Source organism: Cariama cristata, unplaced genomic scaffold, assembly GCF_000690535.1.
Source record: "Cariama cristata isolate BGI_N322 unplaced genomic scaffold, ASM69053v1 scaffold33574, whole genome shotgun sequence".
Lineage (NCBI taxonomy): Eukaryota > Metazoa > Chordata > Aves > Cariamiformes > Cariamidae > Cariama > Cariama cristata.
This window is the reverse complement of record NW_009615231.1, coordinates 17809-38493: the sequence shown is the minus strand read 5'-3', so window position 1 is coordinate 38493 and position 20685 is coordinate 17809. Positions and strand designations below refer to the sequence as shown.

Below are 20685 nucleotides of genomic sequence, written 5' to 3'. Positions count from 1 at the left end.
TCCCTGTGTTTAAAAGGAGAAAGACATTTTGCTGAAAGCGAGGTAATTGAAGAATTTTTATACAACTTTTTATTTAGAAAAATTTAAAAGTGATATTTTTAGTATCTCAGTCTTCAGTATGTTATTTACATCCATGCTAATAAAAATGGGGATTATGTAAAATACAGTCTACAGGGTATGTCTTACTCTTTTTTTGAAACAAGAAATACAATTAAATTTCACCAAATTGTGTAAGTTAAGAAACAAAATCAGCATTTCATATTTTTTATTTTTGTTATTAATGGTTCATAGGTTGTAGATCACACAAAACCTGTGATTGCACAACTACTTTGCTTTATATTAAAAAACTATCTGTATTCATTAGAAAAAAATCACAATATGGTACATGGAAAAAATTAATATACATCTTTGGACATAATTAAGTTCTGCTGGGTTTTAGCTAGATGAGTGAGTGTAATTTGTAATAGCTGTTAAACTTGAAAGATCAGTACTTTTCTTTTAAAAGGCAAATTACAAGTTGCTGTTACCTGTTAATTTGAAGACAGCAGTATTTCGAAGCTGGTTCATGTCTTAAAGGTGACTTGCATATTAAAATATGCAGACATCTGTAGCAAATTTCAGATAGTTGAAATTTCAGAATGAAGGTTATTCCTTCTTAGTATGTAAGACAGTCTGGACTGATGGGCAGATTTATGTTAACACGTTAGCTTATTGGAAAGCTACTGAGGACAGGGAGTTTTTTTGCTCTACATAAATATGCTTTATTATTGTAAACACCTGAGCTTGTTGCCTGTTTACTGTGTTCTTCTGAAGGTTCAGATACCTTCTAGAGTCCTAAGTCAGGATTAAGCACATGTAAAGAAGAGGGTCTAATGAGATGCCTAAATCTGGATTCAGATAAAAATGCCATAATTTTAAAGATTGTGTTGTTCCTTCAGTTAGCTCTCTGTTATTAATGATCAACACTCCTGAAAATTAGATTGCTTCTGTTCCATAAATATTATTTTAATATGGTTTCAAGAGTATTATTTTATAGTAAGCAGGTTGAAAATTTTAGTCTTATTTTGTCAGATTCGAAGAAACCTTGCATTCAGGTTACTCCTACTTTTTTATTTTATCATCATTCTTAGCTTTTCGTCTTGGCAAAAGTCACTGATACGCAATTCATTGTCACCAGCCCTCAATGAAGCACATGTTGTGCATTTGTAATAATTACCTCATGATTGCATAGCTACTCAGCAGGGAAAATTGCACTTCCAATTTCTGTTGTAATCAGACCAATTTCTGATGGTGATTTAGCTTTATCTCTGACTTCCCAAGTGTGTGGGATCTTTTAGGTGTCCACCATACTCAGAAGTAATCATGTATTTACTTTAAGATTTAAAAAGTGAGCTTTATTGTCTCTGTGTCCAATTCTGTATGACACAGAATACTTTTGAGATTCTTGTTGGTGTTTCACAGTTAAAAATTCATACACGACTCAGAAGTGTAATTCGGAGGACCATGTTTACTTTGGAAGGCTTTATGCTTTCTTTCAAAGAACAAGAATAAGTGCCTATAGAAAAAACTCTTGTGTACCAGGAGCCTTCAGATCTGGAATGGGTATCGTTTAAACAGTCTAAACAGTTAACAGCAGTCTTTGGGAAAGAAGATACTGCATGTCCATGAAGTCCTGTTGATACTCGAGTATTCTCCCTGAACTGATACTTTTTCTTTCTCCATCTCTTTTTGTTTTGATGCTAATATAGCATCAATTAGCACTCTCTCAATTATCACTATAGCAGCCTCTCTAAAATTGTTTAGAACCTTTCTCTCCCGTGTCATCTTATGAATCACTAACAAAAATACAATTAACTTGTCATGTTTGCTGCTACTGAGTTATCTTGCAGTTTCATTTCGTAGGGGACTTTGTTCATTTATAAGTAGATGATTGGGTGTTTAGTCTGATGGTAGGACAGGCAGAAAGTTCATCCTGTAGATAAGGATGGAGTATCCCATCAGCTGAATACCTGATACTTAATTCTGTGTGTTTGAATGATCCAGAGGCAGGACTTCTGGGAAGAATTGTCTGCATGTGTTGGATAAAAGTTAATTATTCGGAGGTGGGGAGAAATTGTTGAAAAAAAAACCTCCAAACCAAAACACATTACTTTCAAAAATTAAAGCAGTGACATCTGCTGTGCTTCTGTATTTCTTTCTAATGAGAAAGTCTCTCTATTGACAAAAATAACCAGATTATACAAATTTACAGTTTGGAGAATTAACTTATGCCAGATTTTTTATATTTGTATATATATGTATTTTTTGCATTTAACAGACATTAGATCAGCTTCCACTTACAAATCCTGAACACTTTGGGACTCCTGTTATAGGAAAGAAAACAAACAGAGGAAGAAGATCCAATCATATGTAAGTTTAACATCTTTGTATCTGTGGTGTCTGTATTCAATTCTGAAGCTTTCGGCGTGTGTGGAGTTTTGTTAGTTGATTGTTCAGGCTTCTCTTATTCAGAAAACAGGAAGCTATATGAAAAGTGTTGTTTAGCTCTCAGACTGAAAGTCGGTGTTACATGTATTGTTGCATGCAAGAATTACAAGTCTTCCTGTGATCAGTATTTGTAATAGTACTGGGTATAGGCAAGAGGTTTTTTCTTGAGTTTGTTATTTAAGTAAAGTGGTATACCAAGTGGAAATGTGGTGTTAAGCTACCTTCAGAAACTTCTTTGGATTCCAGCTAAAACCATTACAATGCAGTCTTTGTCCCACTGATACAAAGTCTTTGTAGAAGGTACAAAGTCTTTGTAGAAGGTACTAGAATCCTCATGTAGACTTCTGGTTTCTCATTACAAAGTCTCTGAAGGGCTTTTAGCAATAGGTGAACAATATTATGGTTTGCAGCAAAGCTTATTGGTAGAAAAACAAAGTTCAAGAGTAGTGAGGTGATTTCCTAGCTGCCAAAATTCTTGGTAGTTGTGATCTTGAAAAAAAAAAAACAGTGTTAAATACTCCACAGACTGTTCTTTGTTGTTTGTGGGTGGGTTTTTGTTTTTTTTTTTTTGTAGTTTTGGGGTGGGGAGGGGTTGGTTGTTTTTGTTTTTAAAGTTTTTGGGTGGAAGTGGCTGGGGTGGGAAGGGAGTTTTCATGCTTGGATTACCCTTTCAGCCTCTGTCTTTTTGATAGCTTGAAATAAATACTTTCCTGTGTATGTAGAGATACTATAAATTTACTCAATTATTGATTTACTAATTTGTGATGTACTGAAAGAAAAAGGTGGAAAAAGCTGGCATGTGCCACAGATGATTGCAGCATCTTTGGTGTCTGTGACTGGGTTGTTGTCTTCTCTGTTTCCCTAACTGTACAGGACATTATTAGGGCAGAAACAACACACTTATCTTATGATTAATACTGACTGAACTCAGTAAAAAGACAAGTTGCACAGATACTGGTATAACTGAGCTAGGTTGTAGTCTCTCTAAAATACTTCTGGCATTCTCTTTAGTCCTTGACTTCCTTCTCTTCCTACAAGAGATTCTCAAACCCCAGAAAGCAGCCTGAGAGACTTTCATACTGTATTTTAAAAGAAATCACAACTTTAAAAAAGGATGTTGGGGGTAGGGGGAAACCAGTGCTTTATCAGCACTGCAAATGATGACATAAAATTAGGGTGGGGAAAATGAGACGTAGTAATTCAGCTTAGACTGTAAATCGGTCGTCTTCTGTTACGCAAATGCTAACTGTGAGTCTTCTGTTAATACTGAACTTTGTAAAAAGAGTTATGTGTAAAAAGGAAGGCAGCTTTTAAAATTCTACTTGTTGTACTGATTGAACACCCTGTGTATTTTCTGAGAATTAATCTTCGAAGTGACTAGTAAAAAAAAAAAAAGGCAAAATAGAGAGCCAGGAGTGCAGCTTTTTTTGTTTTTTTAATCAGTTGCAGGTAATTTTAGGTGTAGTAGTTTTGTACATTTAGACTCCCCATATGGTTAGAATGAGGTGCAACTTTGTACTGGAACGGTCAAAACAATGAACCAGAACCTTTTTTAGTCAAGATGTATTTGTACCTTTGCCTATCTACTTAGATTCCAACAGTTCATTCAATGTGAAATTGAAACGGTCATTGAAATACTTCACTGCATATGTTTAAAGAACCATTGCAGGATAAATAGACTTCTTTTTCTCTTTGCTGTTCATCTTCATAGCTGATGTTTCTTCTTCAGAGATTTATCCTCTCTCAGAATAGCTTTTTATTCTGTATGGCTGTTAAAGCGTAGAGAGATTAAGAGGAAAAACAAACCAGTTTAGCTTAATGTTGGTCCAAAACTCCGACTGCAACAGTATTTTTGAACAGTGCTTCACTAGGGCAGAATTCTCATTTTGAATGTCCTGACAGTGCAATTTTATTCCTCCACGTGGGTGCATGGTAGTGTTTTGTTTGTTTTTTGCATGTATTATATATAGATGTACATTTCTGAGTTTGTAATGTTTGAGTTGTTGTTGCTATATCCTTACAAATACTTCTCTTTATTTTTATCCTAAAACACTTAACGGGCGATTCAAGTCACTATTATTTATGACTCTTTGACAGTTAGCTTTGGATCTCCTGTAATTATAATAGGCAAGTTTTGAATAGTTGAGTTTTAAGTCTTTTTCTGTTGTTTAGTCCTGAAGAAGAATCTTCATCCTCTTCCAGCGATGAAGATGAAGATGATAGGAAACAAAGTGATGAGTTATTAGGAAAAGTTGTGTGTGTGGACTGCTTCAGTGTGGATAAAAAGAAAGCGCTATGGTTTCCAGCCTTGGTAAGAGTTTAATCTTTATTTTAATTTTATAAAGTTTCTTTCATTTTCTAGGCACCAAAGAAAGGTGGGTTTTTTTTTTAATTTTTGGTGGGTTAATCTATATTTTTATTAGAACTTAGTATGTTTCTTCAAATTGGACTGTATCATAATAGTCAAAGGAAATATTATATATGTAAATATGTTTGTTTGCAAAAAGTGATTGCTAACATGGGTTTAGTTTTTCCAAACAATGAGAGCTTGTTGATGTAAGTCCAGCTGAACAGTGTGTTTAGTACTATTTCAGGGCCTAAAATTTCAGGGCCTTTTTCCTAGGATATTGCATGTCATTTTTCTGAATTACCAAGTTTTATCAAGGAAGAAGATATAAAGAAGTGCAAGGAGAGGGGAAATTTCGTGACTACGTAGATATTATTTTTCTAGGTTCAATATAAATACATTTGATAATAAAATCAAATGTTTTTTCTTTCTTGCTATGGTAGGTAGTAGAGAATTGCCAATAAATTTCCTTTAAAATAACATTGTAGTTTTTTAGTACAAATATTTTCTATCTTCCTTTATTGTGGCTTAAACCCACTTTTTTACAAATCAACTTTTAATAAAATATCACTGTTAGTCTAAGGATTGCATACAGACTGATATATTTGGAAATTAATGTATTTACATATGTGGTACCTTCTAGTACCATACTTTTTAATTTTTATTTTATTATTAATTGCAGGCGTTTGAATAATTCCTCCCTGGCATTGAAAGCTTAAAATGTTTATTTAATTTCAGGAAGATTTGTGCCTCACTTTTGAAAAGATGCCATACAGTAACATTTAACTCTTCCTAGTGTGTGCGGTAGCTCTCAGTTCCAACTTTCTACTTGTCACGTCCTGTGTCTTGTAATGCAGCGCAGAGGCTTTCCAGCAGGACTTCTTTTGGAAAAACTGGTGGGAGAGAATGAGTCATGAAGTCTTTTTTACAGCAAGGGAGAGGGCAGAAGATACAGCAAGCAGAGATGATGTTAATGACATACAGCTTTAAGAGAGGTTTTCAGTAATAGACAGGAAAATGGAGCTGTTTCTTTACTGAAAGCTGTCATCAAGATTGATGCAATATCACCTACCTCACAGTTGCACTCTGAGAAGTGGTCAGATAGACTGGCTTGAGCTGTTTTATATCACACTGTTGGGTTAGCCCTTCTGGTCACGCAGATGACAGCAGTTTCCATGGCAGCCTCTCTGGTAGGCATTGGGCTTGCGTGTAGTGCTACTACAGGCACTACACCCTAGTGTAGTGCTACTTGGGATAGCTGTGGGTCAGACTTTAAAGATGAACTGAATTGTTGCTTATGCTCCCAAGGTATACTAAAGATACACACTGTTATTCCTTTGGCTTTCGTTTGGAGAATGGAATAGCTCATTCTTCATGGAAAGCTTCCTGTCATGAATGAGAAGCAGTAGGGGGATAAAGTTTGAGGGTGGAGCTCATTAACTCTGAAATAGCTTATCCTAGATTAACTGTTATTTTAGTAATCAGGTTTATAGCTCTGCAAATAAACATCATATTGCATTTAACCTGAAAGGTTGTACTCAAGAATAGATGGATGCCCCAAATAGCTGCTTTTTTTTTTTTTAAATCCCCTCCCCTGTAGCTATGCCTCTGCATTCTTTTATCTTGTAAGCAGGTTACCTCTACTATATCAACAAAGTAATTTTATCTTAGTACTGTTAAATTTTACTTCAACTTTGTATTATGCTAATTGTAATTCTGTGAATAATTAAATTAAAATTCAGGTTTAATATGCTGAAGAGTAAGTATCCCAGAATTAATTTGTTATTAATGATATTGTGTACAGATATGCTTTGTGTATAAGTACAGAGCACATTGTGCAAGTTTATTATGTGAAAAGAAATTCAGGGATTAGTCTAAACAGCAAATAACAGTTAAGATTAGTAGTGGAAATGGATTACTTTGGATATCAGTCCTATAACCAGCTAGTCTGTTGCTTACAAATGTAAAACTGTAGAGGTCTAAATTTGGTAAAAGTTTTCCTGAAGATTCGGTGATTGACTACGTTGTTTTTATCCTGCATGCATAGGTGTATTTGTTTTTTGGGAGTTTTTTGGGGTTGGATGGGTTAAGAACAACGGCTAATTGTAATTGTAAAAAGCCCTGGTAGTTACTCCTTATGTCAAAACAATATTATTTAGTAAGCCTTGTGGCATTGCTTAGCTTTAATGTGTACTTAAAGGCTTTTGGAAGGTGCAGTGAGGAAAATCTGCTTGCAGTATTTCCAGAAAATTGAGTTTACATAGGATCATCTCTCTCATCCTCCTATGACTCCAGTGGAGTTTGTTTTGCAAGGAAATCGAGAAAACTTGATTCAGGCAAAATTGAGGTGGTGTTGCTTAATATAAAGGCACTGGATCAGGTTGTGGTAAGCTGTTTTCCAGTCTCCTTATGAATTTCTGACAACCAAGATCTTGATGCTTCTAGAAAACCAGTAGGTAAAGCCTCAAGGGCCTTTCTCTGTCTGTAGAGAGCTGGCAGATTGCAAATGGGGAATGATAATTGCTATCTTTTATGTTGATATTAAAACACTGTTGCAAACTATATCTCAAACTGCATTTTAATTGGCAAGTTGTAGTTTTGTAAAGTAATTTCTTTGGAGACTGTAGAATGCATTGAATTTGGAGACAAGATGTGAAGTTGTACTTTTCTTGAGAAGCATACTTCGCCTGTGCTCTGTGATATGCAACTGTTTCCAAATCAGTTGGAGCTTTTGACTTTATCTTCTGAAATGCTATATGGCCAGTCACCTATGTAAGGGGAAAAAACTTTTTGTCATGTGGTGTCTTTGTCTGTTTGATGGAAAAGGTAGAACCGAAAGGAGTTGGTGTAAGAGAGAAGAGGTATTTACCAGGGCTAAATTAGGGCTGTGGTCCTTTGCTGCTCCTTGGGTTTTCATAGCAATCAGAATTTTCTCAACTTTCAGGGCACTGCACACATTTTGAGAGGAGAGAGATGAGTGATGGAGAGTGTTGCTTTTCTGTTCTATAACTCTGGAAATTCAGTGTATATATTTTTTATTAAATTCTGAAAGCTTTTTAATTAGTGACTTGTATACTGGTTTAACAAAACTTAAATAGCTTTTAAAATTGCAACAAATAATTAATATGTTGTCTCAGTTCTAGTCTTGATTGGTCTACTTCTTGAATTAAAGAACCTATCGTAATACTTGTACTTGAGGCACTCTTCTCTCCTAGGTAGATAATCCTCCATTATAAAGTTGCATTTCATAAATCCCTTGGGTTTTTGATGTCTTTGTTTTTGAAACTGTGTGTGATTACATCCTTACAATTTCTGGAAGTTTTTCAGAAGAGGTCTCTAACTCAGGTGGCAGCACTTGGTGGAAGTTCTGTTCGTTTAAGATGAGGAGTAGAATAAGCTGTAGTGGCATGGCAGGTACTTAACTTTTGTCGGAATGCTGTTCATTCTTATGTCTCCAGCAGCAGCCGTCAGTTACCTCTAGGAAGCAAGCATGAATTCCTGCCTTCGGTAATTTTAGGAGGTCATTACTCCTGTGTTTTGAGGGGTCTCAGTTGATCTCATCTCAGTGTTGCTAAAGAGAAATGAGCCCCAAAGCTTTTTGAGAAGCATCAGTATATACTATTACTCTCTTGTTTTTCCTTTTAATCTCTAAACTTTGCATTTCTAATATCTTTGCAGGTGGTTTGTCCAGATTGTAGTGATGATATTGCAGTGAAAAAAGACAATATTCTCGTTCGCTCTTTCAAGGATGGCAAATTGTGAGTAGGAACGTAGAGGTGTGAAATGTAGTATGAGGTGTGTTGGGTAAAGTATTAATAAAATTAGTAAGCATTTCTGCCAATAATTTTCTAATGTTTAGAAAACTGTTAACAGCCTACATTGTGGTGAAATTAGTCTTGAACTTTGTCATTACTAATAATGGGATGCATAAATCTGTCTGTCTGAGTTTTAATTTCATTGTTATGATGGTGGCAAACAAAGCAGTATTTTGTGACTTCGAGAATGGCCTGAGGCTTTTTCCTGCTGTGGTTGGAATAGGGCACAGCTTTTGAGAGAGGGGGCCAGAAGCTTATCCAGCTACAGAAAGGGGAGGTTGTGTGTGCACACACACATGTGCATCTCCCGCACACACAGAAATTCTCTTTCTTTCTTTTGAGGTAGTAAGGCATGTGTTTATCTGTCTAGACTACGGCTGCGTATTATCGTTGTTTGTTGAAAAGAGCTGTAATACTGCTCAAAGTAGGAAAGAAAATAGAGAAACGTAGTAAACCAGACTGTGTGGTATTTAAATAAAATAAGGAACTTTGCATTCTTAAACTCACATTGATCGGGGAGGGGGGTTGATGGATGACAGCAGAATTCTTTTTTCTGGGTTTTAGTTTTTATTTCAAAAGTTGCAGCTATTTATTGTGCTTGGTTCAATTTAACAGAATACTTTTGCAGAAAGGATATTGAAATATTTAACAGTTTCGTTGTGGTTTAATTACTTACTAAGTCTAGGCTTTTGCTTTACCATTTGATAGTTATTCAGGCATCAACGCACGTCACTGGAGAAACACACATAAGCATGTGTGCACACAAGCACATAGCCCCCACCCCTCAAAGCTGCAGTTCAGGTTTACTTCCTTCAATATAGCCACAGTAGAAATTAAAAAGTGCTTTGTTCTTTCAATTTGTAAGTCACTCATTTCATACTGACTATTTATACTAATACTTATTAATGTTTTAAGCAAGGTGGGGTTTTGTTGTTTGTGGATGAGTAGTTACTTGCTAAATTGACATGAAGTTTTTGTTAAGTAATTGGGAGATTCCAGAAACTATGTGTCAGTGGAAGAAGAACGCTTTCTTTAATATGCAGTGAATGCATATGGATAGGCTAACCAAATTGTGTAGGAATTTTGTTTTTAATCCACTAACTGACTAATACTATACCAGACTAACACTATAGAATTGTCAGGATGTAGTTCATATGCTGCTTCTGTATGTTTAGTAAGCGTGTTACAGTCTTAGTGATAGCTGTGTATTACACTGTTAATTTAGCTTAAAAATTTTTTTAAATATTATTTTTTTTAACACTTTCTAAATTATCTAGTGTTTCTGTGCCAAGAAAAGATGTTCGGGAGATTAGTGAAACTTCACCAAAGCCTGATGCTTTGTTAAAACAAGGTAAAAATAACTTTCTATGGGAAAACACATGTGTATGTATTTACTTTGTTACAGAAATTGGACCAAATTTATGGTAGATTGGTTCATGTCTTAAAAATGCTAAAATACAAGATCTTTTCCTATAGCATAATATATTGAAAGAGAAAATTCTGAAAATCTAGAGGAACTTTTTTGGAAAAAAACAAAAAACCAAAAACAAATCCAAAAAAACCCAAACCAAAACAAAAAAACACACACACCCCCCCACACACTCTACCTCACTTGTTTTCAATGTAGTCATGCCAAACAAAGGATATAATGATGCAGCACACACTGGGTTTATAGGTTATTTAGTATTCAACCTTTTCCGTTAGACCTTCATAGAGTTATTCTTGCCATAGTACCTCTAATAGTTGTAAGTTGCCTTTGTGCACTCTAAAGAAACTGAAACTGTGGCTTCATTTGAAAGTTTAAGTTTGTGTGATCAAACTCTTAGAATTAGCTTGTGCTTATTTCTTCCTCCTTCTCCTCCCTGTTCAGTATATGTAAACCACGGTGTAAACCTGTTGGAATAGGGGTTCTCTCAATTAAATTTTCATACATGCCCTAATACAGAAGATCCTTATTTGTGTCTATAGAGACTAACATGGTAATAATCCTAATAATAGCTCTGAATAATTTGATGTGCAGAGAACACTGGGCCCGTTTGGCTGGGTAAGACAAAGAAGGATGGACAACACAGGGATGTTGTTGAAGTTCTTTGAATTTGGGGGTGGAATTGTTAATTAGCAGTCTTTCCTTTTTCCCTTCCCCAACTACTCTTTTTGATTAAAACATGTCAAACTGATACTTCCTGCAGTGCTTACAAATGCTGGTCCTTTTACAGCTTTCGACCAAGCCCTTGAATTCCGTAAAAACAGAACTGTTCCTAGTAACTGGAAAACAGAATTGAAAGAAGACAGCTCCAGCAGCGAAGCTGAAGAAGAGGAAGAGGATGAAAAAGAAAAAGAGGACAACAGCAGTGAGGAAGAGGCAAGTGAAGCTAGTAAAGGGCATAGATTCACAGCTGATAAAAATTAGCAAGACTGTAGGACTTAAGTGGGTCTTTTTAACATTTGGGAACATTTAACGTGTTAACATAGGCAACATTGTTAACATAAAATCCTACAATGGTTTGGGTTGGAAAGGACCTTAAAGACCATCTAGTTCCAACCCCCCTGCCATGGACAGGGACACCTTCCATAGGCAACATTATTGCCTCTCAGCTTTCGAAATCTTTATTCAACAAAGATCAGTTAATGTGAAAATATGGACTTGAAAATTGTTGAGTCACGAAGTGAAAAATATGTAGTCAAAAGATTTAGTCATTAGGGACTAATGAAAAATAGAAATTAAAACTCAAAGGAAGATCCTGTTTTAGAATCTTTCTCATGCTACTCTTAATGCAGTGACAGAAGGGGTAACAGTACCTGCTAGGGACCGAGCAGGATGAAGAAGGGTAGATATTGGTGTCTGCTGTCACATGTGTATTGTGTGTTTTTTCTAAAAGACAAAAGGTTCCCTTTGCTTGTGTGTGTTTCTAAATGGAACTTACCTGCTAGCTGTTAAAGATCTAGCAGTCTTCTGACTGGGAAGATCTGTGGAGCTAAAAAAATACATAAGCTGTTTCAGATAAAGCATATGTGGTGCTTAAATTATTTTTGATAACTTTAAAACAAAGATGTCCTTCTGTTTTCTTTGAAGACATCAGCAATTATGTCTTGCAACTGTATTTAAATCCAGACTGGCCTTTTTTTTGCACATACTGTTTCAGTGTTGGAAGACAAAGGAGTTCTTTTTTCACTGATGTAGAACTTCAGGTTTCTTAGGGTGATACTAATTCCTGAGCTAGAATGTCAGTCATGGCGCAGATGGATTTCCAGTTTGTAGTTCACTCTCCCTGCAAATAAACAGTTGTTTGCCCTTCTATAATAATACAGGCTGTTGTAGTGTGCAGAAGGGTGTTGTTTCCCTCTGTAGTTTGTCTTGCATCTGCTTTATTTTATATTATGACAGTGTTGATTTATTTTCCCCTTTGTGGTCATGGAGTGAGTTCTTTGCATGCTGAAATCGTGCTACTGTAAGTAGCTTCTCACATGAATGATGACAAACTTTTCTGCTTGCTCTAGAGCTGTCACCCCAGTACGTACCCGTGACTTAACAAACTTCCCTGTGGCTTGGAACGTGTGCTACCTTTTACACAGGAGCTCCATCTGAGGAGGCAACTCTAAGCTGTTACTGACCTGCTTTCTTGACACATTTGAAAAATAAACCGAACTAGGCTGGCATGGCCCTGCTGTTGTCTCCTCCTCCCTGTGTCTCTGTCACCCTGTCCTGCTTACCCTTTCCCGCCCCCAAATTGCTATGCTAGCCCTACAGCTGTAGGTCCTCTTGTAAAGCAGATACTGCAAGCAGCTGGTACTGTTCTTTCCCTGCTTCTAGCTTTAGAAATGGAGTTTACTGGTTTGAGGGTGGTGAAAAAATGAGAGATTTGGAAACCTTTAGATAATTACCAAGAAATCTGAGTTGTACCTCTCTCTTATCATGGTCTGCTGAAGAATTGCTTCACTACAAGCTGTCTCTCTGGCTACCCTGATGTAAAGAAGCAAAAGAGCTTTCAGTCAAGGCATTAGCCCATGCACTCCTCATTCACCTTTCTTCTCTCTTTTGTCCTGGAAGTATGGAGTCCTACCTCACACTTGGTTTTCTAGTTATACATTCTTTCCTCCCAGCTTCCTGTCCAGAAGAAAATGAAGATGAGGACAGAAGAAAATTAGTGAAAAGAACTTTTATTTCACAGCTGGCTGCGAGGCTGGAAGAGGGGCTTTTGAATCTTTTACTTCCTCGATACCTTTTGGTGGTACTGAAAATCTGTATCTGCCCACTATGAGTTTTTCTCTCACTAGGGTTTCAGAGCTGTTCTCTAATCTGTTATGCAACTGCCAGTGATGGAGTAGACCGAAATTCCCATCAATAGTGGAACTGTAGAGGAGGAACTGAACTGGTTAGGGTCTTAAATGGTTGTTATGGACTTTCTCTCAATACATCCTCCCTGGAGATCGTGGCTCTGGCATACCGGAAGATGGTGATCCATCTTTTATTCATTCATTTCTTCGTTTCAGGATTTGTTGGGAGACTACAAAGGTGTGAAGCGAAAACTTTGCTGCCTCTCCATGCTTGTGAGTTCATTCTGCCTCTTCTTTAAGCTCACAGGAGATTATGCAGCTCTGATCAAAAGTTATAAAGCTCAGTTTGCAACGAGCTACACTCTGCTGAGTATTTTGAGAAGCGAGGAGCACTTCCTTGGGCTCAGCACAATTCCTGAACTTTCAGAGCAGGTTCATGTCCAGCCATGGGCATGATGAATGTTGATAGGTTTGTACCTGTGCTGGCTGACACACAATCTTTATATAGTGATCATCCCCTCACTACTTTTAGGTGAAAAATTCACAGTCTTTAGCTATAGTGTTTGTAAATATTTGACCTTGTACCCTTTGTACAGTTTCTCTCTAGCTCCTCTTAGTTGCATGTGATCTTGTACGAGCTAGTCTTTCCATGTACTAGGCATGAAGATCTCATCTCAGGCAAGTATTTTGGGATTTACTGTGACATCTTTTGTGATAATTTCTTCTCCAGCATCCAATGTTTCAGTCACCTACTGAACTAGGAGATTTCTAATACAGAGGCAACTTTTTTTTTTCTTTTCTGTTCTTTTTCTTCTTCTCTCTTCTTGATGGTCCATGGCATGTGTGCCTTCTCTCCACCCACCTTTGAGCAGTTTCTGCAGCCTCCCTCCCTGCCCTCCCCCCCTTTTTTTTTTTTTAATTAGTTTGTGCCTGTAACCTCCTGGCTATCAAGTATCATCTCTTCTCAAACAGGACCTGTGGGCCTGCTCTTGCGACTTTGTTATCCACCTGCAGATTGTTCTAGTGATTTCCAGGACATGAAAAACACTCACTGGTGGCCCTCAGGCTATCCGTATGGTACTGCTACCCATGAACCAGAACCCCCAAAAAAAACCCAAACCAAAAAACCAATCTTACATGTGTCACCACAGGCTTCATATATAGATACTCCTATCCTGTATATGTATATTCACACACACTCGTATAGATATATAGATGCTGCTATATATATCATATATCTGTATAGATACGTAGATGTTCCTATCCTATATAGATAGGAGTTGACATGCAAATACTCTCCTTTTCTAAGAAGAGAAGTTGAGTTGCCTTTTTTTTTCCTTTTTTTTTTTTTTTTTTGTCAAATGGAAGAGATCAGGAAAAGACCTTCCTTTCCTTTACTAAACCTGACAGTAGGTAAAAAAGTTGGCAAAGACCCTCTCTTCTAGTGCTGATCTATAATACTGTGTGAATTCTATGTGTTGCAAAAAGCATGTTGTTGCTTTTATGGATTTCATTATCATACATATAAGCCGCTTTCTTTTACCGTTGTGACATGGACAGGTACAGTACAGACTGCAGAGTGACCTGCTAGCACTATGGCTGTCTAACTTAGAAATAAGGAAAGATGACAGACTACGATGTGCCTGCTTCAAACCATTATCTAGGAAACCTTGTTGACTTCTTGATTGTTTAAGAGATTCTGTAAATGTTCAGAGGTTATTAACAGATATTATTGTCATAGCACAACATGTACTGCTTTTGTAGAGATTCTGAGAAAGTGAAAATGCTTTTCAGAGGCATGCGGGGTCTTAAGCTTTCACCCTTAGCACACTTTCTTAGAAAGTTGGTTTGATCTCTATTGGGAAGATTAATAAGGAGTATTGACTTGCCATTCTGACATCTCTGTGGATTATCATGTTTGAGACGTAAGAGTACTCTTCAGGCATTGGATCTTATGGTGAGAAAGGAGTGGTAGTGTTTTGTTCAGCCTCTTCATCACCTTTACTTTAGTTCCCCTAATATATAAAAAGCATACATTCCTTCTTAAAAGGTTTGTTGGATTTCCTGAAGGTTTAGTTCAATGATACCCCCTGCCCTCCCCTCAGTGCTCTGTGGGACCATTTTCTTATGGCAAGTGTTCTGTTGTTGGTGAGGAATGTGAGAAACCCAAGTAGATGCTCGTTGTATCTTTGCTATGACGCAGTGTATGCTGGTAAAAGGCCTTTCTCAGTACCTGTTACGTGAGATCAGAACAAACAAAACCAAACTCCAAAACTGTATCTATTTCATTCAAGTCATTGATTCTCCACGGCTTGTGAAATGTGAATGTTCTTAACTAGGCGTTTGTCTGTACTATGTGCAGGGCTGCAGCACCACCTCATACCTGTCGGTGAAGAATTGCTAGGTATGCCTGATTTCTGATGCCCCAGCGCTATGTGGATGTATCTAGCGTACCAGCTGCAGTTTTCTACCCAGCCTGGCCTTGCTCTTTGAAGTAGCCTGCTCTGAGCTCTGCTGGTGTACTAGGGATCAGTTAGATCCTCATCATGTAATGCCCCTCGCAGAGACTTTCCTCTTGCATTGCTTTTGCAAGATTATGAACTATTTTAATGGCATTTCTGTTGATAATTATACCTAAGTGACAACTGTTTCAGCATATTGTGAATACTGGTTCTTCATTTTTTGCCTGTTTGCTCTGATATGTCCTCCAAGTGCATTAAATGGAGAAGAGGAAGAATAGAATAAGAAAAAACGTGCTCACTGGTAATAGTACAGCCTTCCTTGACCTTATTTTCAGCCATCCATCTCTTTAATAAATAGCTTCAGCAAATGTTGTGGGTTTTTTTGTTTTTTTCTTTTTTTTTTCTCTTTAATAATGATACTCTGTTTCTGTTGATTTCTCAACTGTCTTTCTATAACTTTAAAGACAATACGTTTTGTCCCCTTGCTTTAGGGTAGGTGAAGCTTTAATATTTAGTACAAGGAGGTTGTTGAAGAATGGAAAAGATAAACATGGAATGAAAATACAGTGAAGAAAAATGACTTCTTTTAGATTTACTGAATAACTTTTATTAGTTATTTTTGGAAACTTTGTAGATAGTATTAAAAAAGTATGCAGAAAATTAATCAACTTACATTTGACATGTTGTTTTGAAGTACCTCAGTCATCAGCATTTCTAAGAATTCTGATTATATTAATATCTTAGTGCTACTCATTGTGGCAAGTCGCATTTCTTAAGGAAATTATGAGATGTTATAAAATAAGCCATAGTGCTTTGTTATGAAACTCTACTCTTTATTAATCTAAGTAAGTCTAATACAAAGATTTATTAGTGTAATGAACTGAACATCCAAACTACCCATTGTTATTTCAGTTCTGGGATTGATCCTGCTTCCCACACGCGTTCAGCCTGTACCCCATGGCAGTATGCCTGCAGTGCCATTGGCTGTGGTTTGTGGATTAGAACTCCTAAGAAAGTGCAAGCACCATTTTCTCTTCTACTTCATCCCTGCAAGTGACATAGTGTATCCAGGCATCAAGGAGACACTTAACTGCAGTAGAAATAGACCTGAGATTTCTGATGTAATCTGTTGTCTAGAATTCTGCATAAATGGACAAAATTGAGAATACGTCCTGATTTACGGTACCACTTAGGATTCTTCAGTGATCAGTCAAAAATCCAATTTCTATGTGTCTTTACAGTTACTGCTTTATGTATTTTGAAAAACTGTTTGTAGTTCATAAAACTTACTTCCATGTGGCGTAGCACTGAGAGCATGTGTCTCTCTGCATAGTATCCCGATGCTGACTATAATAAAACAAAGTTGAACGTTTGAACCTAAATTATCACTGCCGTATGTTTCTTAATGAAGGATTGTAGCTGAAAATGGTGATGATTTTCTTGTGTGCATTACTTTAAACAGGAGGAAATAGAGCCATTTCCTGAAGAACGAGAGAACTTTCTTCAGCAATTATACAAGTTCATGGAAGACAGAGGTAGGCATTTTAATCTTGGACTTGTAGAAACTGAAGATAGATGTGTTGCTTAGTAGTACTTTAAAGAACTGAGTCTGTAAACTAGTAGAGCTTTGCAGTTCATTTTTGGAAACAGTGAGACTATTCATCACTTCTGACTTCCCTGCTGTTTAGAAGATAAGTCTGTCACTTGACTCTTCTCCTAAAATACAGTCACTTATTCCTGCTTTCAGAAATAAATGGATAGTACCTCATATATCCTAGTATATTTTCTGCTGTGTACTTACAGTGTGTATAATGAAACATTTAATATCCTCAATCATATTATTGTATATGCTCAGTTTAATAACTTCAGAATACTTAAAAGTTTAACCACCACCCCTCTGCTTTTTAGGATCATGGAAAAAAAAATTACTTTGTGCTAATTTTCTTGTGTGAATCCTGATCGCTTAAATGCATGAGCATTATCAGTAAGGTAGATGGAGATGTTTTTAAAAGCAAATGCCATTTATTACATTAAATGTTACACTGCAAGAAAAGTACAGTGTCTGTGGAGGCCAGGATGAAGATGTTTGTATTTAAATTAGTATTAAAACTAGTTAAATTTGCACCTTTTTAATTACATGTGAAGATGAGTTGAGGAACTGTTTACAAGAGATGAAAACGGTAGCTACTGATAGTACAATACTATAGGAGGTTTCAGCTCTTTGAAGCATTCTGGAATTTATTCCTGGGGAGGTATTTTTTTTTTTGATTGTAGTGAAAGGACTGTGCTGGTATTTTTAGATGTAGTTGTTTCAGCAGGTGACATAAAAATATGTATAATATAGGTAGCAAGAAAAGTTGCATCATTTGTGCATGTTCAGTAATATATGGAAGAATGCATATGTATGAATTAAATCATGTTACTGAACTACAGGGAAAGTGGGTTATTAAGACTCTTGAGTTTGTTTAGTTTCATGAAGAGAGAGTACCAGATGCATGAAGTGGTCAGAGGGAAGGATTTACAATACTGTTATTTAATAGTGTAGTAGTACATATGGTGTGGATATCATGTTATTCTGAAAAAAATACTTCAAAACACTGTAATAACTGTCTTTGTTCACAGGGACTCCTATTAACAAACGACCTGTTTTAGGATATAGAAATTTGAATCTCTTCAAATTATTCAGACTTGTACACAAGCTTGGAGGATTTGACAATGTGAGTATTAGTATAATGAGTATTCCAGAGCCATAAAATCTGAGGATGCTGTTTATTTTTGTTCAAGTAGTGATAAAGAAGAATCTTACACAGGAGCTTTAGACATATGAAAATTGAATACTGCAGCTTCGTAAGACACCCTGTAGCTCTGGAAAAACATGCTTTAACAGGAACCAGAAACTAACTATATTCTAAATAAATTACACATCTACTCAGCGTGTTTAATTATTGCTGCATAAAATCAGCCAGCATGTGTGTTTTTGTGGTATTTCAAGAAGTGTTTGTCTGATAAAGTTGTTACCTCAGAAAATGAAAAGAGTCACTGCTCAATAAAATCTCAAAGACAAGTGATGTAGTTTAAGGTCTGATGTGAGCCCCTTAATTCCTATCTATTCTGGGCAGTACATAGAAGAATGTGCTGACTGGGATTAGTGGGATTGGTCTTGGAGCAGTAATTGAAGCATATGGAATTCATGGCCAGGCAGATTCTGTTACTGCTTTGGACTGCTTCCCATAAATTTAGCCTCTTGGTTGAGGAGGTATGTTTGTTCAGTGACACCTTTCTGATACACAAGAGAGGATCTTGTACTTTGGTATTGCGGTACATCTGCTTTACCTTCACAGATGGTTAGAAATGAGCATATCACACTGTCACAAAACTTTGACACCAAAGGGCACGTTAAGGACATAATAAAAGACTGGCAGCCGCTGTATCTGTTGCAGTACTGCCAGGGTTGAGTATTGTTAATGCTTTGAATGAATTTTTTCTTTCCAATTTAATTAAAATTCTAGCTCTGATAGTTAAGAATTACTTTAAATATAAAACAAAAATGATGTACTGATTTTTCTGATCTTCTTATTTTCTTTCCTTTGTTTTATTACCGCCTGGAGAGGTAAGCCTGCTGAGGCTTACTGAAATGCAGAAAGGCTAAATTGTTTAAAGTAGTTATATTAGACTACAGTTTGCATTACAGTGAAATACTGTGTGTGTGATAAATAGTAATTTTATAGATCAGAGGAAATTACTTGTAATTATTTTCCAAAGTTGTAAACTTTGTCGACTTAGTCTTTTTTGTGTCAGTGAGTTAATTAAAAAACCATGACTTCATTTTCTTCAACAGATTGAAAGTGGAGCAGTATGGAAGCAAGTTTACCAAGATCTTGGAATCCCTGTATTGAATTCAGCTGCAGGATATAATGTTAAATGCGCATACAAAAAGTAAGTAATAAAGCTATGAACTTTGTCATAAAACAGCACTAGAACAAACTGAAGTGATCCTGTGGTAGTGGTAATATACAAAAAGTCCATAACTTTTTGGTTATAATACAATTTTTTAGGCTTTAAACATACTGTTCATGTTTAGCTTCTGGCAGGTAGCATATTCTTTCTTGAAACAAACTTGCTTATCGCCAGCAATTTTTTTCTTTTAGATATCTCTATGGTTTTGAAGAGTATTGTACATCAGCTAACATTGAATTTCAAATGGCATTGCCAGAGAAAGTGACGAGCAAGCCTTGTAAAGACTGTGAAAAAGAAAAAGAATTGAAGATGCGTGAAGAACCAGAGCAGGATGTAAAAGAAATAAAAGTGGATAAGGAGGAGCGCAAGCAGGAGGAAGTAGCAATAGTACAACAAGAAGAAAAAAAGTTAGCTGAGAATGATAATGAAAGTAAAGAAAATGATAAGCCCTCTGTTCTGGTAAAATATTTTAATGTTCATATTATATCCTGTTTATAAAGTCAGGTGGTGCGTTGATAACCATGAATTCATGTCAAGATTGAAATCTCCATAATGGACTTAAAACAAGACAAAAACGTGCTGTAAACCTAAATCAGAACAACACTTTTGAGCTGTATTTATCCCTAGGTGCCTGTTTTAGGGGATCACGATGTCAAAATGTCTGACTTGCTAGGAAGCAGCTGCAACGTTCCACTTGTTTGGGGGGCCTCCCAGGTCAAATGGAGACTAATTAGTGTGCAGCTTTATCCTGATCTGGGTAATGCATGTTCACAGCTAACTACAGTGCTGATACTTTTATTTTGCGTTTAGCCATGCTTTTAAGCCCTCATAAATCTTGCTTTTACTTCTTCGCTCTAGTGAAACCACTGAAGCTCTACAAAGACCTGAGCCATATGATGTACACAGTGGTCTAATGTAGTTTAATGGTCCAGAGAGACAAATGTTTATAGCTTTTCAAAATCCAATGTGACTTTCTGGTTTTAGCAAAGGAAGTCCAGGGCAGTAAGCTGATGTGCTGTGCTCTGCAAGCTTAGCAGTTTGCTCTGGAAGTGGCGTAGCTCCTCAAGTCAGTGTGCAACACAACTGTAACGCTTCTATGTCTTAAGTGGCAGCCCACCCTGGTCTGTCTGCTGGTACTTACTCCAGCATGAATAGCAGGTGGGCCAGTACTGATCTCTGCATTGTAAGTGAAAACATGCCCTGCAAAGTGTTCATCTTGGGGATTGCTTTGCAGTTCAGGTCCGAGAGCAGCACCCCTATATCATTGTGACAAAACTAGCTAGGACACTGGCTGCAACTTTGATTTATGTTTAGCTTGAGTTATTTCAGAAGAAAAAACAGT

At 36.6% G+C, this 20685-nt stretch overlaps 1 protein-coding gene across 1 annotated transcript in view; it reads left to right on the top strand.

Moving 5' to 3' along the window:
* LOC104161347 (AT-rich interactive domain-containing protein 4B-like) overlaps nucleotides 1-20685 on the top strand; it is a gene marked incomplete at both ends in the record, with an annotated part of 49275 nt that overhangs the window by 11251 nt on the left and 17339 nt on the right. Inside the window, 10 exons of the mRNA XM_009699743.1 lie at nucleotides 1-42; nucleotides 2318-2409; nucleotides 4660-4798; nucleotides 8513-8592; nucleotides 9927-10000; nucleotides 10866-11011; nucleotides 16849-16921; nucleotides 18009-18103; nucleotides 19225-19322; nucleotides 19535-19802. The exon at nucleotides 1-42 is cut by the window's left edge and continues 62 nt beyond it. Coding sequence (XP_009698045.1) covers nucleotides 1-42; nucleotides 2318-2409; nucleotides 4660-4798; nucleotides 8513-8592; nucleotides 9927-10000; nucleotides 10866-11011; nucleotides 16849-16921; nucleotides 18009-18103; nucleotides 19225-19322; nucleotides 19535-19802 — 1107 coding nt within the window. The remainder of the gene's footprint in view (nucleotides 43-2317; nucleotides 2410-4659; nucleotides 4799-8512; nucleotides 8593-9926; nucleotides 10001-10865; nucleotides 11012-16848; nucleotides 16922-18008; nucleotides 18104-19224; nucleotides 19323-19534; nucleotides 19803-20685) is intronic.